A 23,177-nucleotide genomic window follows, 5' to 3' on the forward strand; every position below is an offset into this window, starting at 1 on the left:
AAATTTCATTTCTCTGAAGTTATTTTTCTTTTAAAAGTTTTCAAATGTTTTCTTTCATATATATATATATATATATATATATATATATATATATATATATATATATATATATATATATTTTGTGACAGTGTCTCACTCTGTTGCCCAGGCTGGAGTGCAGTGGCGTGATCTCAGCTCACTGCAACGTCTGCCTCCTGGGTTCAAGTGATTCTCATGCCTCAGCCTCCTGAGTAGCTGGGATTACAGGAGCAAGCCACCACGCTTGGCTAATTTTGTATTTTGAGTAGAGATGGGGTTTTACCATGTTGGTCAGGCTGGTCTCGAACTCCCAACATCACATCTGCCCGCCTCAGCCTCCCAAAGTGCTGGAATTACAGGTGTGAGCCACCACGCCCGGCCTCAAATTTGTTCTATGATAAAAAATAAGTGATGTGTTGTAGGGCTTTGATTATCTAAAATAAGTTATGTTTTCCAAATTACTCTATATCAGCTATGTCAGCTATTTTTTCCAAATTATTCTATGTTCTTTCAAAATGCTTTTGCAATTTCTTTTTTGTTTTTTCATTTTGTTTGAGATAGAGTCTCACTCTATCAACCAGGCTGGAGTGCAGTCGTGTAATCAATCATGGCTTAATACAGCTTCCACCTTCCGGTCTTAAACAATCCTCCTGCCCTAGACACCTGAGTATCATCATGCCTGGTTAATTTTTTAAATTTCTTTTATTGAGCCAGGATCTTATTATGTCGCCTAGGCTGCACTTGAACTCCTGAGCTTAAATGATTCTCCCATCTCAGCCTCCCAAGCCTCCCAAAGTATTGGAATTATGGATTTAAGGCCACCATGTGCTTCAGTAATTTCTTGAGATTATTCCCAATAATAAACAGTACTTTATGGGCACAAATCTACAAGCAATCTGGTTTTTATTTTAGAAGTGTCACTCTCCAGGGTTTTAAGAGTCTAGGGCAGCTACTTGAGTAGTGTGATCCATGGAGGTACATAGGCTTTGAAGTCAGACAGAGTTGATCCTGAGTCCCGGCCCAGCCACTTAGAAGCTGTGAGTGTTTGGACAATTTCTTGATGTGGAAGAGTTCTATAGACTACATATGCAGAAAAAGCAGAATGGACTGGGCATGGTGGCTCACGCCTGTAACCCCAGCACTTTGGGAAGCTGAATTGGGTGAATCACAACGTCAGGAGATCAAGATCATCCCGGCCAACATGGAGAAACCCCATCTCCACTAAAAATACAAAAATTAGCTGGGTGTGTTGGTGTGGGCCTGTAATACCAGCTACTTGGGAGGCTGAGGCACAAGAATCACTTGAACGCAGGAGGCAGAGGTTGCAGTGAGCCAAGATCACACCACTGCACTCCAGCCTGGTGACAGAATGAGACTCCATCTCAAAAAAAAAAAAAAAAAAAAAAAGCAGAAGGATACTGATTGCAAATATGGTAGCAATTTTTCATCCCTCCTGTATCCATGTACATTGACAGGTGCTTTTACAGCCATTCCCATGAAGATTCAGAATCTATTTTCCAAACACTTGATCTGGCTGGCCTTATTTGCTCATGGCAGTAGAAACCTGAGAACATGACAATGTGTTGGTTTGGAGCCTAGGCTCCAACAGTTTTGACTGCTTCTGCTTTTCTTTTCTTTTCTCTGTTTTTTTCTTTTTTTGAGAAGCAGTCTTTCTCTGTCATCCAGGCTGGAGTGCAGTGGCATGATCTTGGCTCACTGCAACCTCCACCTCCCAGATTCAGGCAATTCTCCTGACTCAGCCTTCTGAGTAGCTAGGACTACAGGTATGTGCTACCACACCTAGCTAATTTTTGTATTTTTAGTAGAGGCGAGGTTTCGCCATGTTGGCCAGACTCGTTTCAAACTTCTGACCTAACGTGATCCACCTGCCTTGGCCTACTAAAGTTCTGGAATTACAGCCATGAGCCAGCATGCCCGGCCTGCTTCTGTTTTTCTTTCAGAATGCTGCCATATTCATGAAAAAAAGCCCATATTAGGCCAGGCACGGTGGCTGGCGCCTGTAATCCCAGCACTTTAGGAGGCCAAGATGGACAGATCAAGAGGTCAGGAGATCGAGAACATCCTGGCTAACACGGTGAAACCCCGTCTCTACTCAAAATACAAAAAAATTAACCGGGTGTGGTGGTGGGCACCTATAGTCCCAGCTACTCAGGGGGCTGAGGCATGAGAATCACTTGAACCCAGGAGGTGGAGCTTGCAGTGAGCAGAGATCACATCACTGCACTCCAGCCTGGGCGACAGAACGAGACTCCGTCTCAAAAAAAGAAAAGAAAAAAGCCCATATTAGCCAACTGGAGTATAAGATACTATGAACAGGAGAAGTAAGGTACCCCTGTTGACAGTCCTAGAAGCAGAAGCTCACCTCTACAAGCACAGCTGCTGCTTTCCTAGTCAATGAGCAGCTCATGATACATGTCTAAAGGAGCTCAGCTGAGAACAGAAGAATGGCCCCACTGAGCCCAGCCTAAATGGCTGAGCATTTCAATTATGAGCAAATCAGTTTTGGATGGTTTGTTATGCTGCCATAGCTAACTAATATGTGCACCCAATGCAGACAGAATGCCAAGATTTAATAACAGGTTGATTACTAGTTACCTTCTAACATTGGGCACGATAAAAGTACTCATATTTTTCCCGATTTAAAGTTAGATGTCTTGTAAGATAATGTTGAGAAATGCAGAAATATGGCCAGGCGTGGTGGCTTATGCCTATAATCCCAGCACTTCAGGAGGCCAAGGCGGTTGGATCACCTGAGGTCAGGAGTTCAAGACCAGCCTGACCAACATGGAGAAATCCCATCTCTACTAAAAGTACAAAAAATTAGCCGGGCGTGGTAGTGCATGCCTGTAATCCCCGCTACTCGGGAGGCTGAGGTAGGAGAATTGCTTGAACCCAGGAGGCAGAGGTTGCAGTGAGCCAAGACCACACCATTGCGCTTTAGCCTGGGCAACGAGAGTGAAACTCCATCTCAAAAAAAAGAAATGCCGAAATACATGTGGACATGTATGCATGTGATTGTGCTTATATTCACTCAGTTTCCCACACCACAGAAGAAAACAGATAACTACAGCCTGACCATTAGAGTCGAGGTCAAATAGCAAAATAAGTTTGCCTTTAATCTATTTTCTTCCTATGTAAACATTAAAGGTCAAGACTGTGAACAGATCTGAAGACATAGTTTTTTTTCTCCTGTGGCCCATCATCCTTTGTTCACTGTCTGATCTCTGAAAGAAAGATGGGCAACAGGTGGTAAGCAGTGGTTTACCTGTGATTTATTCCTGCTGCCATCAGCTTTTTCTATAGCCACTATTTGTTTCACCCTCGGAACTGAAAAGAGACGTTGATAAATAGAGGCTGTCCCCTCACCTGTGGCAGAAAAGGGGTGTTCAGGCCCTCCACCCCCACTGACATCACAGCTGTACTTCAATGTGGCAGCTATTGGCCATGTGTGGCTCCTGGGTGTCTGGAATGTGGCTGGTCTGAACTGCGATGTGCTAGAAAGGTAAAATACAGAATTAGTTTCAAAGATTTTGTTTCAAATGTATTTATATTTCATTAATAATTACATATTGCTCACATATTAAAATGAAAATATTTTGAATATATTGGGTTAAATAAATTGCTACAATCAATTCCACTTGTTTCTTCTTTCTTTTTAAAGTTTGGCTACTAGAAAATTTAAAATTCACATGTGACTCACATTTTATTTCAGAGGATTGCCTGTTCAAAGGACCAGAATACAGGAAGGTCATAAAATCTAAAATTTTAGAACAATTGTTGTTATACTTTGTTCATTTGTGAATAGCCATATAATATATTATTTTTGAATGCATATAAATTGATACACAAGGTAAGGGCAAATACTCTCTGGTGTGGGCCTGGCTCAGCTCAGGAAGGAAGCCCTGTCTGAAAAGGCTGCAGCCTAGGCTGTCACTCGCTCTTCTTTCAGCTCAGCATCTGATCACATCTTCTGTCACTCAGGGCCTGAAAACAAGGTGCCTTAAATATCATCCAATCAGAGACGCTGGGCTGGGAATCGTCCAATCAGGAACGCAGCTGGAGCGGATAGGGCGGCTTCCGGGATGTGGCGGGGCCTTTGTCTCTCGCTGCAGCCTGAGCTCTACGTCTTGTTTTCCCTGCTCTGTGTTTTCTGCTCGTGGACGCCCAGCCTCTGTGCCCTGTGGCCTGCAGGTATTGGGAGACCCACAGCTAAGACGCCGGGACCCCCTGGAAGCCTAGAAATGGTGAGAGTGCCGGGTCCGCCATCCCGAGGGGGAAAGGGGTTGGTTGAAACCGGTGGGAAGCGACTGTGGCGGGACTCAGGCCTCCGTGTAGTCAGCTCCACAATCTGCGCTCCAGTTCTTTTTGCCCAGCTCGGCCCCAGTTCCTCCAGCCGTAAGATGGCGGCTGCGCTGACAGCCGGCCCGGGCGTCCTGTCTCTTCCCTGCGCAGTGACTGTGCCCTGGACTGGAGCCCTCTCTGGGCAGCTCTGCATTCGCAGCACCGCGTCTCTCCCAGATTGAGCAGGGACCACTGGAGGGTTGTCAGGGGAGAATCCTGACTCGGGGTGCGGGTTCATGAAAGGGAAGAGCTTTGGGCTGTGGGGTTCCCAGTTACTCTTTTTTTCTGTTAAAAATGTATAGGGGGACGGGCGTGGTGGCTCACGCCTGTAATTTCAGCACTTTGGGAAGCCGAGGCGGGCGGATCATCTGAGGTCAGGAGTTCAAGACCATCCTGGCCAACATGGTGAAACCTCGTCTCAATTTTTAAAAATACAAAAATTAGCCGGGCGTCGTGGCGCACGCCTGCAATCCCAGCTACTCAGGAGTTTGAGGCAGGAGAATCGCTTGAACCTGGGAGGCGGAGGTTGCAGTGAGCCTAGATCGCGCCACTGCACTCCAGCCTGGGCAACAAGAGTGAAACTCCGTCTCAAAAAAAAAAAATGTATAGGAGTCACCGCAAAAATATTAAAGAACTTAAAAAGTGGTTCAAGTATTGTAGAGCACTCAGCTATGGTTTGTAGTTTGTGGTCCATGGGAGGAGCTTGAATAAAAGACTTTTATAAGGTGCATGATAAAGAAATCAAATTAGTAATTGGTTAGGTACAGTTATGTAGTCTCGTAATTTGTACGATCGTGTTGGCAATTTTCTGGTTATGTGATCAGAATTTAATTGGCCGTTTATAGTTGGTTAAGCCTGAATTTTGTTTTCCCCGATGTGGTAATTTACTAAAAAATGAAATTTTAGTTAGATTTTTTTAAAAAGGAGGACCCCAGGGACTAGAGCCACCTCAGTCTAATTGCCTGCCACTGAATTATTTTCACAGTCCACAGGGGACTTCTTTTCCCCTGCATTTTTCACATATGTCCCAAGCAGGGTCTCAAGTCTACTTCTTACTCCCTGTTCTTCCAGATTAACTCTGATTTACAGTAAAATACTAAATTTCCAGTGTCATTGACATTCCCAAATGCCACCTTCCCCTCTCTGATACACATTATCAATTATTTGTCCTTTATTGTACATTTTATTATGTTTCAATTAATAATTCTTTGACAAAACATTGGATGGCACTATTTAAAAAATTGTCTTCTGTTTGTAAATATTTCCCATGAGAAGAAAGTGAATAATAATCCCTGACACCATATTGTAAAAAAATCTCTGTGTCTCTTTTCCTTTTATCTTCCCTAGGCACAGAGTTCCTATCAGAATATTGTTGGGTCAAGGTTTCCGTTTGGAGACTTTATGTGGTGATGGGTCATCAGCCACTCTTCAGTTTTTTCCTGATCCTGGGTTTTCAGTACTGTATGGGGATAAACCAGGATGCCCACCATTGTGGCTATGTTGGCTAGAGTGTCTAGTGAATATCAGCTCCTGGGTCATTTTCTCTCATAGGACAACCTGAGGTATGAAGTGTATCCTATCAAGGGAGCAGGTAGATACCCTGGGTCTGAGTGCAGTCTCCTGGTGTACTCTTCCTTTGAAAAGCTAACTCCTTGAGACATTAAAATTGGCTTCACCCAGCTGGGCGCGGTGGCTCACACCTGTAATCCCAGCACTTTGTGAGGCCGAGGCGGGCGGATCACGAGGTCAGGAGTTTGAGACCAGCATGGCCAATATGGTGAAACCCCATCTCTACTAAAAATACAAAAATTAGCCAGGCATGGTGGCACACACCTGTAATCCCAGCTACTAGGGAGGCTGAGGCAGAAGAATTGCTTGAACCCGGGAGGCGGAGGTTGCAGTGAGCCGAGATCATGCCACTGCACTCTAGCCTGGGCGAAAGAGCGAGACTGTATCCAAAAAAAAAAAAAAGATTGACTTCACCCAACCCAGCTTCTATTTCTTGGAGACACATTGAGAGAAAAATGCAGAAATAATTTTTACCCAGAAATAATTTGTGAAAGAAAAAATAGTATCCCGAAAGACAAAAAAAGGTCACCCCAGTGAGATGGTGCAAGAACTTGCAAAGTAAAATGCACTTGGGGCAGTCACTGGGGCATAGTGTAGTGTCTCTTGAGAGGTTGGTCATTGAGAACTTTAGTGAGCAGGAGGGGGTGGGAGAATCTTTCAAGTGATTGAATGGCCTGACTTGACACATAGGTCAGACACATCTTTTTTCTAATCAGCACTGTCACTCTGTGGGTTTGTCACCTTGAAAAGATTTGTTCACTTATTTTGACTTCAGCTTCTTTTAATTGTAAATTGCATTTGATTAGTAAAGTTTAAAAGGCACAAAAATATTTGCACAGGGTGTAAAAGAGGTGGGTTTTAGAAAAAAATTAAAATCTAATCATATATTCCATTTGTTAAGAATTCTCATTTACTTTTTCCTTTGTCAGAGTGAGTTTAAAAATTTTCTCAGGTGTGCTTATGGCTGGGTGATTTTAAACAGAATTCCAAGGCTTAGCTTTTAGAATGTTATCAAGGAAAAAATTAGGAAAAATCTCTCTTCCATTTTGGCTGTAGAAAATAAATAGATTTCCACAAGAAAATGTGGTATATAATTGGTGAGTTACATATATTCATGAAAACACAAATTTCTCTTTTTGCAGGGTGAAGTTGTGACAGTGAATATTTCTGTCCCATATCCTGTTATCTTGATTTTTAAGTTTCATGCTAAATTTTATGAGATGAAACTTGGTACCTCCTAGAAGTATTCCCATGACTAATTGTTTACTACATGATTTTTTATAGAAATCATAAAATAATACATTTATTGTCTGAAAGGAATAAATTCTTTTGCTTTTCTAATTGAGGTATAAAATGTAAGCACCAAAAAAATTTTTTTTATGTGAACACTGTGTTTGAGTGATTTCATTGGAGTTTTCAGTTTCAAAAACCAAGGGAATAAATCTGACATGGAAATTAAAGCTTGAACCCAGTGACTCCAACCTAAGGCTAATATTGAGCCTAGAAAAAAAAAGATTATTAAAGGCCCAGTTAGTTCTTTCTGGGGAGGCTCCCCTGCAGATGTCCCAGCCTGCTCACCCCAGCCATGGAAGAAGTCTTTCCATCCTGAGAGAAGCTCCAAAGCCCTGGAAAGCTGGGGCCCCACAGGCAGATGCAGTTAAGGTTAAGATGAAAGGAAACTGGGAGGGTCTCACTGATGATAAAGTTTTTTATTGTTTTGAGGCACTGTCTAGACTTTGTAAAATAAAACAAAGTTAGATTTGTGTAAAAAGAAAATTGAATTCCAAAGGAATATTGCAACAGGAGGAAGTACCAACTATATCATCTTTATGGCTTGCAAAGTTTAGGCAGACAAAGGCTTTGTTTCCTAGGGAGGAGCATAAAAGATTAGAAAAAAGGTGGGAGGGGAGTGGCAAATGGAGTGTGAAAAAATCAGATTTTAGATCAGATAATGTTTTACCCTGAAGTCAGCATGTTCATAGGAGGGACATAAAATGGGGTTGTATGTTGTCTCACACTCAGGGTAGCTCAAAGTTCAGGAGCCTGTGGGAAAAAAAATAAACTTAAGTTTGATTAAGAAGTATTTTACTTCTGTGCATGGTGGCTCATGCCTGTAATCCCAGCACTTTGGGAGGCTGAGGTGGGCATTTCACCTGAGGTCAGGAGTTCAAGACCAGCCTGACCAACACAGAGAAACCCCATCTCTACTAAAAATACAAAATTAGCCGGGCGTGGTGGTGCATGCCTGTAATCCCAGCTACTCAGGAGGCGGAGGCAGGAGAATCCCTTGAATCCAGGAGGCGGAGGTTGTGATGAGCTGTTATCACGCCATTGCACTCCAGCCTGGGCAACAGATCAAAACTGTCTCAAAAAAAAAAAAAGTATTTTATTTAGATCAGTGAAGACAAATTCAGCTCATTTTTTAATGAGAAAAGGAAGAAAATGTGTAGAGTATGTATCTGGCTATGTGATAGGTAAGAAAAGGGAGTGTCTTCTAAGTCATAATAAGAAGGGTGTTTTTGGCTGGGCATGGTGGCTCACACCTGTAATCCCAACACTGGGAGGCTGAGGCGTGAGGATCACGAGGTCAGGAGTTCAAGACCAGCCTGGCCAAGATGGTGAAACCCTGTCTCTACTAAAAATACAAAAATTAGCTGGGCGTGGTGGTGTGTGCCTGTAGTCCCAGCTACTTGGGAGGCTGAGGCAGAAGAATTGCTTGAACCGGCAGGCGGAGGTTGCAGTGAGCCGAGATCATGCCACTACACTCCACCCTGGCGAGAGAGCAAGACTCCATCTGAGGGAAAAAAAAGTGTTTCTTTTCATAAACTGTTGCTGGAGCACACAAAGGATGACTTTTATTAATCACAGCTATTTTCCAGGATTATGTATGTGTTTCATTTTTCCCCACCTCTTTTCTTTGTCCTATACATTTCTTTCATTTGACTTTTTCTGGGTTGTATCTTTTATAATAAACTTCAGAGTTTGCTGGGTTCTGTGAGTAGCTCTATCAAATTATTGAACTAGAGGGAAGTTATGAGAATCCCCAAATTTTAAACAGTAGCTCAGAAGCATAGATGGGCCTATGGGGTTTGTGACTGACATCTGTAATGAGGGCAGTGTTGTGGGACTGAACCCTGAATCAGGGTCTGTGCTGACTCTGGGTGGTGTCGGAATTCAAATTTCAGATAATGAGTAAGTGCTGGAGAATGGCTTAGTGTTCAGCAAACTCTGTAGATTTGATACCAGAAAAAAGATATCACAGAGGCCTGGCCTCAAATGGAACTCTGGGTGTCTGGGAAGGGGAGGCTCTGCTCTCCTGTACACAGGCTGTCACACTGCCCATTGTCTTGTGATTCCAGGTCTCCTGCCAGGGTGACTGTGGACTGAAAACTTAGAGGAAAGGACGTCTGATGACAAACCCCCTTTTCTTGCAGCTGCCACCACAGGAGTCCCACCCACTCACACACACTAGACATGGACGTGTCCACATCCCTCTCAAGACTAGTCATCATCCTCAGGAATTTCACCACAGCATTGTGGATCCTAGTATTTCTTGCCAAAATCCCACAAGAGTGTCTACAAGTCTCCTGGCATATCCCAATCCCCAGACACTGAATCTGCAGCAGCAAACTGTTTTCTCCACCAACCTAGGGTTCTGGAACACCTGTTCATAATCTCATCTGCCTGCACAGGCACAAATAAATCAGAGTACAGCCCCACTGGGACCGCTGTCTGTAGCAAAAACCTACAGTCCTTCCACCTACATTGCACTTTACCCCACCCATGAAGTTTTTTTCTTTTAACTTTTGATTTTGGTTCAGGGGTACATGTGCAGGTTTCTTATATAGGTAAAATTGTGTCACGGGGGTTTGGTGTAGATTATTTTGTCACAGAGGTACTAAGCATAGCACCAAACAAATATTTATTCAAATTCTCCTTGTCATCTCACCCTCCACCCTTACTAGGCCTCAGTGTCTGTTGTTTCTTTCTTTGTGTACGTGTTCTTATTTAGCTCTTACTTTTTTTTTTTTTTTTTTTTGAGATAGAGTCTTGCTCTGTCACCCAGGCTGGAGTACAGTGACAGGATTCACCAGACAAAAACTGATCTCTTCTTTTTTTTTTTTTTGTTTGAGACACAGTCTTGCTCTGTCACCCAGGCTGGAGTGCAATGGCATGATCTCAGCTCACTGCAACCTCCGCCTCCCAGGTTCAAGCAATTCTTCTGCCTCAGCCTCCCAAGTAGCTGAGAGTACAGGTGCACACCACCACATCTGGCTAATTTTTGTATTTTTAGTAGAGACAGGGCTTCACCATCTTGGCCAGGCTGGTCTCAAACTCCTGACCTTGTGATCCCACCTCAGACTCCAAAAGTGCTGGGATTACAGGCATGAGCCACTGCACCCAGCCTATTTCTATTTCTTTAACCTTGCTAAGAATACATATGTATCTTATGATAAAATTACCCTAGAAAACCTTAAAATATTTCTCTAAATTTCTTAGTATATGTTATAAAATTGAGGGGGCAGTGGCTTGGCTTAAAAAGATTAAGATTACACAAACTCTGGGATTTAAGTTTCTCTTAGGTAAGCTTAGGAAAAACAGAACTGGAAATACCCCAGTGGCATAGAGAACAGAGTTCTACATAGGGTCCTCTCCCTGCCCCAGTTCTGTTTAGATTTAACCTATTTGGAGGCCTTATTTAGGTCTGGCCCCACCCTGGAGTCTTGCCTCACACAATTTGTTAGAAGAAATCAGAGTTTTGGGCCAGGCGTGGTAGCTTATGCCTATAATCCCAGCACTTTGGGAGGCCAGAGCAGGCAGATCATAAGGTCTGGAGTTCGTTACCAGCCTGACCAACATGGTGAAACCCCATCCCTACTTAAAAAAATACAAAAATTACCCTGGTATGCTGGCATGCACCCGTAATCCCAGTTACTTGGGAGGCTGAGGCAGGAGAATCTCTTGAACCCAGGAGGCGGAGGTTACAGTGAGCTGAGATCATGCCATTGCACTCCAGCCTGGGTGACAGAGCAAGACTCCGTCTCAAAAAAAAAAAAAAAGAAGAAGAAGAAGAGATCAGAGTTTTTGTCTGGTGAATCCTTCTGCCTTTCTAGAGTTCATGCTCACAATTTCCTTAAACCCCAAAACAGATAAATGGTAAAAATAAAGTATGTATTTTAGGGTCTTAATTTTTAAATTTTGTATTAAAGCGAGTGCTTGCAGAAACATTCTATTTAACAACTTGTTTTCTATTTTTGCAAATCCAGTAGTTGCTCTGCAAGTCACATAAAATTAAATACAAACACAGTAAAAACTTCTCTAAAATACATTAAACTTTCCTTTCTGTATTCCTCTCATCTGTCTATATTTAGCTTTTCTTCTATGCAATTGAAAAAAAATCAATGACAGAGAAACAAGAAGAAATGGAAAGGCTGGGCTCTTTATTTAAATCCTAAGAATTATTAAACACTTAATAACATCTTTCAGGGTGTTATGATGATGAAATCACGTAATGTGTTATGGCCAACACAGTGCTTTTTAACATCCTTTTGAGTACATAGTTCCTGCTTAATATATCTTGCATTAGTACAGGTGTACATGTTGTTGCCAAATGCAGGCTTATTCAAACATTGCTGCCTTCTGTTTCCTCTGTAAACTTTAATGAGCCAGCAAAGAATATGATACTTTAGGATGGAGATGGATTTTATTTATTTATTTAGAGACAGAGTTTCGCTCTTGCTGCCCAGACTGGAGTGCAATGGCACGATCTTGGCCCACCACAACCTCTGCCTCCCAGGTTCAAATGATTCTCCTGCCTCAGCCTCCCTAGTAGCTGGGATTACAGACATGCACCACCACACCCAGCTAATTTTTTTGTATTTTTAGTAGAGACTGGGTTTTTCCATGTTGGTCAGGCTGGTCTCAAACTCCCGACCTCTGGTGATCCACCCACCTCGGCCTCCCAAAGTGCTGAGATTACATGCATGAACCACTGCGCCTGGCAGAGATGGGTTGTCTTTATTTGTACCAGAAGTATTTGGTTGTGACAAGAGTGCTGAGTGTAAGGGAACCTGTGCTGTGCCTGCTTTCTCTAATGCCAATAATGAGCCCAAGGGAAGCAACATCAGCACTGACAGGGTTGTTACCTATTCATGGACTCTTTTCAAACCTGCAGAATCATATTACATAGAATGGAGCCAAAATTACCAAGTGATTTATAAGCTCATTAAAGCTTGAGAGGCAATGCTTAGCTAAGTGGTTATCAGCCCAGGCTTCTCATTAGGATTCCATGGCCAATTTGCAGAAATCTCTTTACTTGTGCCCTTTCCACAGATCCTGTTTATTGTTCTAGGGGGAAGCAGTCATGTTGTAGTAATTAAGTGCCTCATGTGACTCTTAAGTTGAGGCCAGAATCAAGTATGAGGTGTTCCAGATACATTCATGAGTTAAGTTCCACCTTTGCACTAAAGGGTGGCCACAGGACTGTTTCTGTTTGGGTTTGGTAGGGACAGAGCAATGTGGCCATATTTTCTTTTTCTTTCTTTTTTTTTTTTTTTTTTGAGGTGCAATTTCACTGGAGTGCAGTGGTGCAATCTCGGCTCACTGCAACCTCTGCCTGCTGGGTTCAAGCGATTCTCTTGCTTCAGCCTCCCGAGTGGTTGGGACTACAGGCACATGCCACCACGCCTGGCTAATTTTTTCTTTTTTTAGTAGAGATGCTGTTTCATCGTGTTAGCCAGGATGGTCTCAATCTTCTGACCTCATGATCTGCCTGCCTCGGCCTCCCAAAGTACTGGGATTATAGGCATGAGCCACCAAGCCCGGCCATGGCCCATATTTTCATTATTGTAGCAGAAATTGCTGGTGTCTGTGACAGGGGAGGGCACCTGAGAACAAGAAAAGTGAAACGTATTTTGATATCCATGGAGCAGCTCATTGTTCCTGAATCTCTTCCATTATAAAGGACAGAAATGAGTGAGCTTTTTCTGCAGGTCTTGATCCTTCTGCCTGTGGGTCTGGTGGTAGCAGATAAGCAGGTGATGTTAACATCTTTAAAGACATATTCTCAACATGCAGCTGTAATTTGTTCAAAGAATCTCATCTGGAAAGGATTCCCAGAAAAGGAGGAGAAAGAGGAAAAAAAATGGCTTCTTTTTTTAAAGCAAAACATGTCTCAGATCAAGAGCTGTGTCCACTTTGCCTCCTAGAATGCCATGCAAATCATTACTTCTCTATTGTATTACTCCTCCCTAAAGAGTTTAACTACTTTTAAAAATTCTTAATGATAGTCAAGGGTGTCTGAAAAGTATTTTTTTTCTATATACCAGAGCCCTTTCTACATTCTTTACATTGTGGCTTCTTATATGCCATGCAGAATTCCTACCACAAATTTATAATCTGCACTATTAAAAATATTCCCTTTGTGGCTCTTGAACATGAAAAGGTGTGGATACTCAAGATTTCTATTGTGGGAAAGCTGGAGTCATTTGTAAAGATGGAAAACATGTAATGTTGAGGTTCCATCTGTATTCTCCATTACCTCTGTGCAAAACAGGATCGAGGAAATGCTTAGTTAAACAAGATGACATTTATTACCCAGAAAGTTCTAAAAAAAAAAATTATCAGGAGATACCTGCTCTCTAGGGTGCTAAAGAAAGATGACTTAAAATTACTATTACAAATTATAGAACAGGGAAGATATCTGTATCCTGAACTTTGCATAAAACTGATTTTTTAATGTTAAAATTCAGACTATAGTTTTGGAGGAGCAGTATCACAGCCGTGATGCTGTGTCATTTCGTGTGCATCAACACATCATAAAAATATGTCCTAGGATGGGCGCAGTGGCTCAGCCTGTAATCCCAGCACTTTGGGAGGCTAAGGCAGGCAGATCACAAGGTCAGGAGATCAAGACCATCCTGGGAATGGTGAAACCCCGTCTCTACTAAAAATACAAAAAAAAGAAAATTAGCCGGGCATGGTGGTGGGCACCTGTGGCCCCAGCTACTTGGGAGGCTGAGGCGGGAGAATGCCATGAACCCAGGAGGCGGAGTTTGCAGTGAGCTAAGATTGCACCACTGCACTCCAGCCTGGGCAGCAGAGCGAGACTCCGTCTCAAAAAAAAATTTGTCCTAGTGCAGTTCATGTCAATGATTCACTTGGTTAAAGAGCTCTCTGACAGATTTTGTCACTATAGAGTTAATTATTTTTTCTTCATCATTATCTTAATGCAGCTAATGTGCATAAACCATCACAGTTAATCCAGCAGCTGCCCTTTTTTCTTAGGTTTTTTTTTTGCATACATCTGTCTTTGGAAAGTCAAAGCTCTTATGTTTGTTTACAGGCCAGAAAAATTAGGAAAAACACAGGCTCTTCCCCTTACTGGATGTTTGACAAAATATTCTTCTTGGCCAAAAACAGTAACCTTACTGGTGAGCTTGTTAGAAATTCAGACAATCAGACTTTATTCCAGATCATCTGAAAAAATAATCTGCATTAACAAGTTCTCCAGTTTATTGTACACATTAAAATTTAAAAAGTACCTTCTAACTCAACCTGTCTTTTCCATCTGAAAAATATACACAACTCATTCTGTAGAATGTGTATATGGCATCCAAAAATACACATTTTTATGCCCTTAATTTTATACTGTATCATCCAGAAAAGTATCATGTATACACTGGTATTGTGGATCTTATGCCACTCGCTTTTCTTAGAGTTAAAAAATATGTTAGAGAATATTTCTGTGTTAAAAAAATTATAATTTTAGTCACTCCTATAAGTCAGAAACAGTTACCTGTACTCTCTCATTTCACCTTGAGTAAAATTAAAAATGCTTTTCATAACCAGTTGGTAATTATGTGTGTGTGTGTGTGTGTGTGTGTGTGTGTGTGTATGTGTGTGTATCTTTCAGGGACCATTGACATTTAGGGATGTGGCCATAGAATTCTCTCTGAAGGAGTGGCAATGCCTGGACACTGCACAGCGGAATTTATATAGAAATGTGATGTTAGAGAACTACAGAAACCTGGTCTTCCTGGGTGAGGATAACTTCAATACACAATTTCTAATATGCCCTAAAGGTTTTATTTCTTTTATTTGTGGAATGTTTTTCTGGTAAAGTGTGCTTTGCATAAATTAGTTTCAGATCCCTGTTTTCAAGAAAATCTTGGGGATTAATACATGTAGAAAAGAATTTCTGCAAGATGTTTCATTTTGACCTTAACTTTCCAAATTCCTGAGCTGATCTGTATCCTTCACTGTAGATTTCTAAATTCCACAAATTTAATGGCATAAAATATTTTTGCCCACACCTTAAAATGTAATTGCCAACACCAATTTTTGATTCAATAGTACTGGATAGTAAAATTAAGAAACTGGGCCAGGCTTGGTGGCTCATGCCTGTAATCCCAGCACTTTGGGAGGCTGAGGCGGACGGATCACGAGGTCAGGAGATTGAGACCATCCTGGCTAACACGGTGTAACCCCGTCTCTACTAAAAATACAAAAAATTAGCTGGGTGTGGTGGCGGGCACCTGTAGTCCCAGCTACTCAGGAGGCTGAGGTAGGAGAATGGCATGAACTCAGGAGGCAGAGCTTGCAGTGATGAGCTGAGTGCACTCCAGCCTGGGTGACAGAATGAGAGTGAGACTCCATCTCAAAAAAAAAAAAAAAAAAAAGAACCTACAAATCAAAAATATTTTTTTAAATATTTGAAAATGTCTGTTATAAATTAGTATTTTGGGATTAATTTACTAGCTAAGCACATTACTAGATTGGTCATTAGAGAATGTGAGCAAAATTTATATTATTTATTTTTAATAAAACAGGTATTGCTGTTTCTAAGCCAGACCTGATCACTTGTCTGGAGCAAGGGAAAGAGGCCTGGAGTATGAAGAGACATGAGATCATGGTGGCCAAACCCACAGGTAGGTGAAAGTGAAAATGAATACAACAGATGACACATGAGAGGTCCAAAGGCCAAAGAGAAAGCCAGTCCTTAAAATGTGGTTTAGGAAGCTGTGTTCCAAAGAAAATAGTTTCTCAGAAGCCTGAGGTTTCTTTCTTTCTTTTTTGCTCTCACATGGGGGCATCTTCTGTCTTATGCTTTTAAATTTTCTAAGGATTCTACTTTTCCTTTGGTGATCTTCAAGTTTGCAGTTAGAGCCAAAGTCCTCTTCGTGGCATATAAGAGACTGGGCAGTGTGGCTGCTTTTTCATTGTTTTGGGGGACACACAAATACCTGCATAATTTTGAAAAAGTCTGTGTTAAGCAATATTTTTAATTGTATTTTTGCATCATGTTTGAAATATGTGAGTAGAGGTTTCTGTTCCATTGGGGGTTTTTTTGTTCATTTTTCTGCACATTCCATCCTGTTTGTATTACTACATACTTGAAATATAGTTTGAAATTATAAAGTATGATGCCCCTATGCTTTGTTCTTTTACCTCAAGATTGCTTTGGCTATTCAAAGTTTATTATAGTTTCATGTATGTTTTAGAATTGTATTTTTCATTACTGTAAAAGATGCCACTAGAATTTTTTTTTTTTTAATTTCGCTCTTGTTACCCAGGCTGGAGTGCAATGGTGTGATCTCGGCTCACCGCAACCTCTGCCTCAGGGTTTCTCCATGTTGGTCAGGCTGGTCTCAAACTCCCAACCTCAGGTGATCCACGTGCCTTGGCCTCCCGAAGTGCTAGGATTACAGGCGTGAGCCACCATGCCTGGCCACCACTAGCATTTTGATAGGGAGTTTGTTGAATCTATAGGTTACTTTGTATAATATGACACTTTAACAATATTTATCCTTTCAATGCATAGACATAAAATATTTTAAAATTTATTTGTGTCTTCTCTAGTTTCTTTCTATGATATCTTATATCTTCCAGTGTAAAAATGTTTTACCTCTTTGGTTAAATTTGTTCTCAGAAATTTATTATTTTGATGCTATTATAAATAAGATTGTTTTCTTTATCAGATAGTTTGTTTTATGTATATGGAACCCTAATTTATACTTGTATGTTAATTTGATATTTTGCTAATTTACTGAGTGTATTTATTAGTTTAGACAGGTTTTAATGTACTATTCATGGTTTTCCATATATAAGATTATATGATCTACAACCAGCAACTTTTACTTATTTGTCTTCAATTTCAATGGCTTTAAAAACAATTTTTTTACTAATTCTTCTGCCACATACTTCCAGTGCTATATTAAAATAGAAACATTGACAATGGTATTGGGAATGGGTGCTTGGTGTCACAAAAATCCTTTGAGAGACAAAGGATCTCTCAGCAAGGCTAGTTTACTTTCTGCAGAAAGAGTACACTCGCCAGCAGTTTTGCCAAGAGAATACACTAAACAAAGGAGGCAGAGTCATTTATAACCTGATGGGTCCACCCTACTGCTGTGTCCGGTTTCCACTGGCTACAACAGGACTTCATATTCTGTATTTGTCCCAGTTGGCTAGCAACTTAGAACTTTCTAAAAGAGGCAAAGGCAGAGGAGAACAAAGGAAGGAAGGAGCAACTTGTGGATGCTGAGAAAGGTAAAAACACCTCCAGATAAGGAATAGGAACAGGCTATGACCTAATGCTTGCTTGGACCAGTATAAGCATGCCAGGGCAAATATTTAGGCTAAAATGTGGGAGCTAAGAACACAAAGTACATTGATTTCTTTATCACGGCCAGCAGATGTCTAAGAATGTCAGCACAGGTCTTTGAATACATTTTGCTTCTAAGAGAAGTTACTATTTATTCCTAATTACACGAGGAGGAAAGTCCCTTTGAAAATGAACCTCTACTTCACATTTTACAATGAGCACAATATAGTTTTGCATTGGTGTATATGAATTTGAATGAGCAAACAGCTCTTCAAGTTTTTGGGGGTTTTTTGTTTGTTTTGTTTTTTGGGTTTTTGTTTTTTGTTTTTTGTTTTTGAGATGGAGTCTCACTCTGTCATCAGGCTGGAGTGCAGTGGCACGATCTCGGCTCACTGCAACCTCTGCCTCCTGCGTTCAAGTATTCCCCTGCCTCAGCCTCCCAAGTAGCTGTGACTAAAGTCGTGCACCACAACGTCTGGCCAATTTTTTGTATTTTAGTAGAGACGAAGTTTCACCATATTGGCCAGGCGGGTCTCAAACTCCTGACCTCGTGATCCACCCACCTCTGCCTCCCAAAGTGCTTGGATTATAGGCATGAGCCTCAGCGCCCAGCCCTCTTCAAGTTTTTATAAACCAGTTTCAGAAGGTAAAGATCTTCTGTTGGGCCCCCAGGGTGACGGGATGCCCTCTGCGTTTATAGTGCAGAGGAATTGTAGCTTGATCAGAAGGCTGCTGGGTCTGCACTAGGGTCTGCCTTTAGTTGGTTTGTTATAAGAAGCTTGGGTAGCTGTAACTCCCATTTTATTTTTGGACAAACTGAATATCCTTCAGGACTTCTATATATAAGGCAGACACTAGGGCAGGTTTCTGCAGTCAAGTCTGCTCATGGCAGGGCTTATATCAGGATGTGGATGAGTATGGCTTTCACTGAATACCAGAGAGCATTTCTCCAGGGCACTGTGTGGGTTTCTATGTAGGCAGAACTGGCCATAAACTGTGGCTTAGGGAGCTGGAACTGAGTCATTAAACTGCTTTGGGGACCACAGTAAAGGCCAAGGTCTGCAGGCCTGTCTGCATGTCTATAAATTGATGTCTTCCTCCAGGACTCTGGAAGGGCAGGGCGTCTTTCATACTGTGGCTGGGAGGAGTTTGGGATGACCAAGCTGGGTGGGCCATTTCTTTGGTCTATAGTCAAGAACAGAGTTTCTGTAGATTGCCACCTGAATGAGGGCCTGCCTTCCGAAACGGATACTCCTCAATCTTGGGCTTTAGCAGTTTCACAAGTTCCTCCCTGGATCTCAAAGCTCTTAGAGGCACTTATTTTGGAGATGGGGTCTTGCTTCAGAACCCAGGCTAGTCTTGTTTTTTTGTTTTTGAGACAGAGTCTCACTCTGTCACACAGGCTTTAGTGCAGTGGCATGATCTTGGCTCACTCCCATCTCCTCCTGGGTTTAAGTGATTATCGTGCCTCAGCCTCCTAAGTAGCTAAAATTACAGGCACACACCACCACACAGGGCTAATTTTTGTATTTTTAATAGAGACATGGTTTTACCATGTTGGATAAGCTGATCTTGAACTTCTGACCTTAACCTTCCCACCTCAACCTTCCAAAGTGCTGGAATTACAGGCATGAGTCACCGCATTTGTCCTAGGATGCTCTTGAAATCCTGGCCTGAAGCAATTCTCTAACCTCAGTGTACCATGTACCTGTCATTATAGGGGTGAGCCATGATGCCTGGCTCTCTCATAAGGGCATTTTTGTCAGGATTGGCTGAAAAAATTTTCTTGCTGTTGGGGCATAAGAAAGTAGGGCACCTTTTATTTTTCCATCTTGCTGATGTTACTCTCTATATACATTTTTCTTTCTATTTTCCATTTCAAACTTGTCTGTAATTTTAGATTCAGACATTTAGAACAATATGCTAGAATTTCCATGTTATGCCTGAAGTAAATTATACAATTAGTAGGCACTCCATATTTACTAAAATAGTTACTTATAAATTTAAGTTTGCTGCAGGCAAAACGGAATTATAGGATATTCACCCACTTTCTTCAGCCTAAATCTAAATAATAGCATAATTTATTCCCAAATATTTGTTTTATATATCAGAGGCTCTAACCATATTCTGCTATATATGTGTGTGTTTGTGTGTATATATATATGTGTGTGTGTATATATTTTATTTAGCAGTTTAAGGCTATTTGCTTCTAAATTTGGATTGCAGCAGTTTCATTTTGTGTAAAAATGCATATATTTAAAACAAAATTTATCTCTTGTTTCTTTTAAATGATTATAAAAAGTTTCTCATTACAGTATTCTATTTATGCTTATACTGTATGTTCTCTGAAATTTTACTGCCATACAGTGCCTGCCAGTGATTCAAAGTACCTGCTTTCCATGAGTACACTGTCAAATATTGTTGTCTAGACACATTCTTTCTTAATGGTACATCAATATTGCAAACCAGAGTTTAGGAGTAAACATTTATTACTGTCTTGCAGTTCAATATTAGTGTGTTTTAGTGTAGGATTGTTTTTTGTTTTGTTTTTTGAGACAGTCTTGCTCTGTCACCCAGGCTGGAGTGCAGTGGCATGATCTCAGCTCACTGCAACCTCTGCCTCCCAGTTCAAGCGATTCTTCTGCCTCAGCCTCCCAAGTAGCTGGGACTACAGGCGCACACCAGCACGCCTGGCTAATTTTTGTATATTTAGTAGAGATGGGGTTTCACTATAATGGCCAGGCTGGTCTCGGACTCCTGACCTAGTGACCCGCCCACCTTGGCCTCCCAAAGTGCTGAGAGTACAGGCCTGAGCCACCACTCCCAGGTAGTGTAGGTTTCTTAACATCAGTTTATTGTGTTTTTTGGTTTTACTTATGCATTATAATTTTAGATAACTTGCAATTCTGTATGTACACGTTAAGTCAATGTGAGGTTTAATTAAGATACAAATCAGCCATATGTCTATAACAATCTGATTATATATGTGTGTGTGCTTATCTATAAATATGACCCCCAGTCTGGAGTGCAATGGCACAATCTCAGCTCACCGCAACCTCTGCCTTCTGGGTTCAAGCGATTCTCTTGCCTCAGCCTCCCGAGTTGCTGGGATTACAGGCATGCACCACCACACCCAGATAATTTTGTATTTTTAGTAGAGACAGGGTTTCTCCATGTTGGTAAGGCTTGTCTCGAACTCCTGACCTCAGGTGATCCGCCCACCTCAGCCTCCCAAAGTTCTGGGATTACAGATGTGAGCCACTGTGCCTGACCTCTTAGCTAATTTTCAATGGTTGTTTCATCTTATTTAAGTGAGTAGTTATGGAGATACTCTTATTTTTACCATGCGTTTAATAATGAATATCTATTTCCTTTATGTGAGAAAAAAAACACTTTGTGATATGAAGGTAATTCCTGAAAGGATTTATAATTCTATATTGTTTTCAGTTTTTTTCTTTAGAAAATTTTTTCTAAAACACATAAAGTTTGTCATCTTAAATCTATTGAAGTGTACATTTTAGGGCCAGGCATGGTTGTGGCTCACATCTGTAATCCCAGAGATTTGGAGAGGCCAAGACAAGAGGATCACTTGAACCCAAAAGTTTGAGACCACCCTGGGCAACATATGGAGACTCCTTCTCTACAAAAAATTTCTTTAAAATGGCCTGGCATTTTGGTGTGCACTTGTGGTCCCAGATCTTTGGAAGATTGAAGAAAGAGGATTACATGAGCCTGGGAATTTCAGGCTACAGTCAACCATAATTGTGCCACTGCACTCTAGTTTAGGTGACGAAGTGAGACCCTGTCTCCAAAAAAAAAAATAGCTTTATATTTCAGGAATGTTAAGTATATTCACATTGTTATGCAAAAGACTTCTAGAAATTTTACATCTTGTAAAACCAAAACTCAATACCCATTAAGTAACAGCAACCCATTTTACCCTCTCTGGTGCCCTTGACAAACACCCTTCCACTTTCTGTTTTTATGAGTGTGACCACTTAAGATATCTCATATAACTGGAATAATATAGTATCTATAATTTTATTACTAGCTTATTTTAAAGGGACATAATATTCTCAAAGGTTATCTTAAATTGTTACAAGATAATCTGTTTTAAGTCTGAAAAAATATTTCATTGTATGTATATGTTACATTTTTTGATGTGTTTATAAATCAAGGACATCTGGGTTGCTTCAGTTTTTTGGCTTATGTGAATACTGGTACAATAAACATGGATGCTCAAATATGTCTCCCAGGTTCTGTGTTGCATACTTTGGATATACATTCATAAATGTGATTGCTGTACTTAATGATAATTCCAGTTTTAATTATCTGAGGAACATTTATAACATTTTAAAATAATGACTGCATCCTTGTTTTCCACCAATTAGTATGAGTTTTATTTTCATTGCATCAGCAACAAATTTGGTGGGTTTTTTTATATTTTATAGTGGCCATTCTAATGGGCGTGAAGTGATTTTGTTTTTCATTGTTATTTTTATGCATTTCTCTACAAATTAGTAATTTTGCATTTCCTTTCTTCCCTCCCCCCACACTTCCTGCCCCAGATGGAGTCTTGCTCCAGGCTGGTGTGCAGTAGCATGAACTGAGCTCACTGCAGCCTCTGCCTCTGGGGTTCAAGCAATTCTCCTCAGCCTCCTGAGTAGCTGGGATTACAGGCACATGCCGTCACAACCCGCTAATTTTTATATTTTTAGTAGAGACGGGGTTTCGCCGTGTTGGTTATGCTGGTCTCGAACTCCTGACCTCGAGTGATCCACCCGTCTCAGCCTACCAAAGTGCTGGTATTACAGGCATGAGCCACCGTGCCTGGCCGCATTTCCTTTCAAATGCTTTTTCCCATTTGTGTATTCTTTTTGAGAAAAATTTAGTTCAATTATTTGTTCATTTCTAAATAAAATTATTCAACTTTATTAAGTTTTACAAGTTGTTTATACATTCTCAATGTTAACTTCTATGATATGTGATTTGCAAATATTTTTAGCTATTTCCTAGGAGGCATTGTCACTCTATTGAATGTTTTCTTTGATGTGCAGAAACTTTGAAGTGTAATGCAGTTAAATTTTACTGTTCTTTTCTTTGTTGCTCATGCGTTTAATGTCGTATCTAGGAAAATAGTGCCAAGACAAATGTCATGTCTTTCCCCCTTCATTTTTATATCTGGGTATTTTATTTAAAAATATTTTTCATATGTGGTTCAAGGATATAATCCATCTTCATCTTATCCACGTTGATATCCAGTTTTCAACATTATGTCTTGAAGAGGTTATCTTTTTTTCTATTGTGCGCTCATGGCAACTTTACAAGATCATTTGATCATATACAGATTTCTGTGCTCTCTACTCTGTTCTTTCATCTGTTTATCTGTTTTTGTGTCAGTACCACATTGCTTTTGTTATTGTAGCTTTTATTATTATTATTATTAATTTTTTTTTTCCTGAGACAGAGTCTCTCACTGTTTCCCAGGCTGGAGTGCAATGGCATAATCTCGGCTCACTGGAACCTCTGCCTTTCAGGTTCAGGTGATTCTCTTGCCTCAGCCTCCTGAGTAGCTGGGATTACAGGCACCCATCTCCACACCCGGCTAATTTTTTGTATTCTT

The 23,177-nt window shown here is 40.9% G+C and overlaps 1 protein-coding gene and 1 long non-coding RNA gene across 2 annotated transcripts in view; one reads left to right on the forward strand and one right to left on the reverse strand.

Annotated features, from left to right (window-relative positions):
- Positions 1 to 343: 343 nt before the first annotated feature.
- LOC129528947 (uncharacterized) overlaps positions 344 to 23,177 on the reverse strand; it is a 46,371-nt gene continuing 23,537 nt past the window's right edge. The window contains exons 3-4 of the long non-coding RNA XR_008674281.1: positions 3,406 to 3,533; positions 344 to 410 (exon numbers count right to left, since the gene is read on the reverse strand). This is a non-coding gene — a long non-coding RNA (uncharacterized lncRNA). The remainder of the gene's footprint in view (positions 411 to 3,405; positions 3,534 to 23,177) is intronic.
- The window catches only part of LOC101137843 (zinc finger protein 85), a 29,756-nt gene continuing 10,737 nt past the window's right edge, over positions 4,159 to 23,177 (forward strand). Inside the window, 3 exon segments of the mRNA XM_055372298.2 lie at positions 4,159 to 4,283; positions 14,864 to 14,990; positions 15,780 to 15,878. Coding sequence (XP_055228273.2) covers positions 4,281 to 4,283; positions 14,864 to 14,990; positions 15,780 to 15,878 — 229 coding nt within the window. The 5' untranslated portion in view covers positions 4,159 to 4,280.

The sequence above is a fragment of the Gorilla gorilla genome, chromosome 20 (genome assembly GCF_029281585.2).
Source record: "Gorilla gorilla gorilla isolate KB3781 chromosome 20, NHGRI_mGorGor1-v2.1_pri, whole genome shotgun sequence".
Lineage (NCBI taxonomy): Eukaryota > Metazoa > Chordata > Mammalia > Primates > Hominidae > Gorilla > Gorilla gorilla.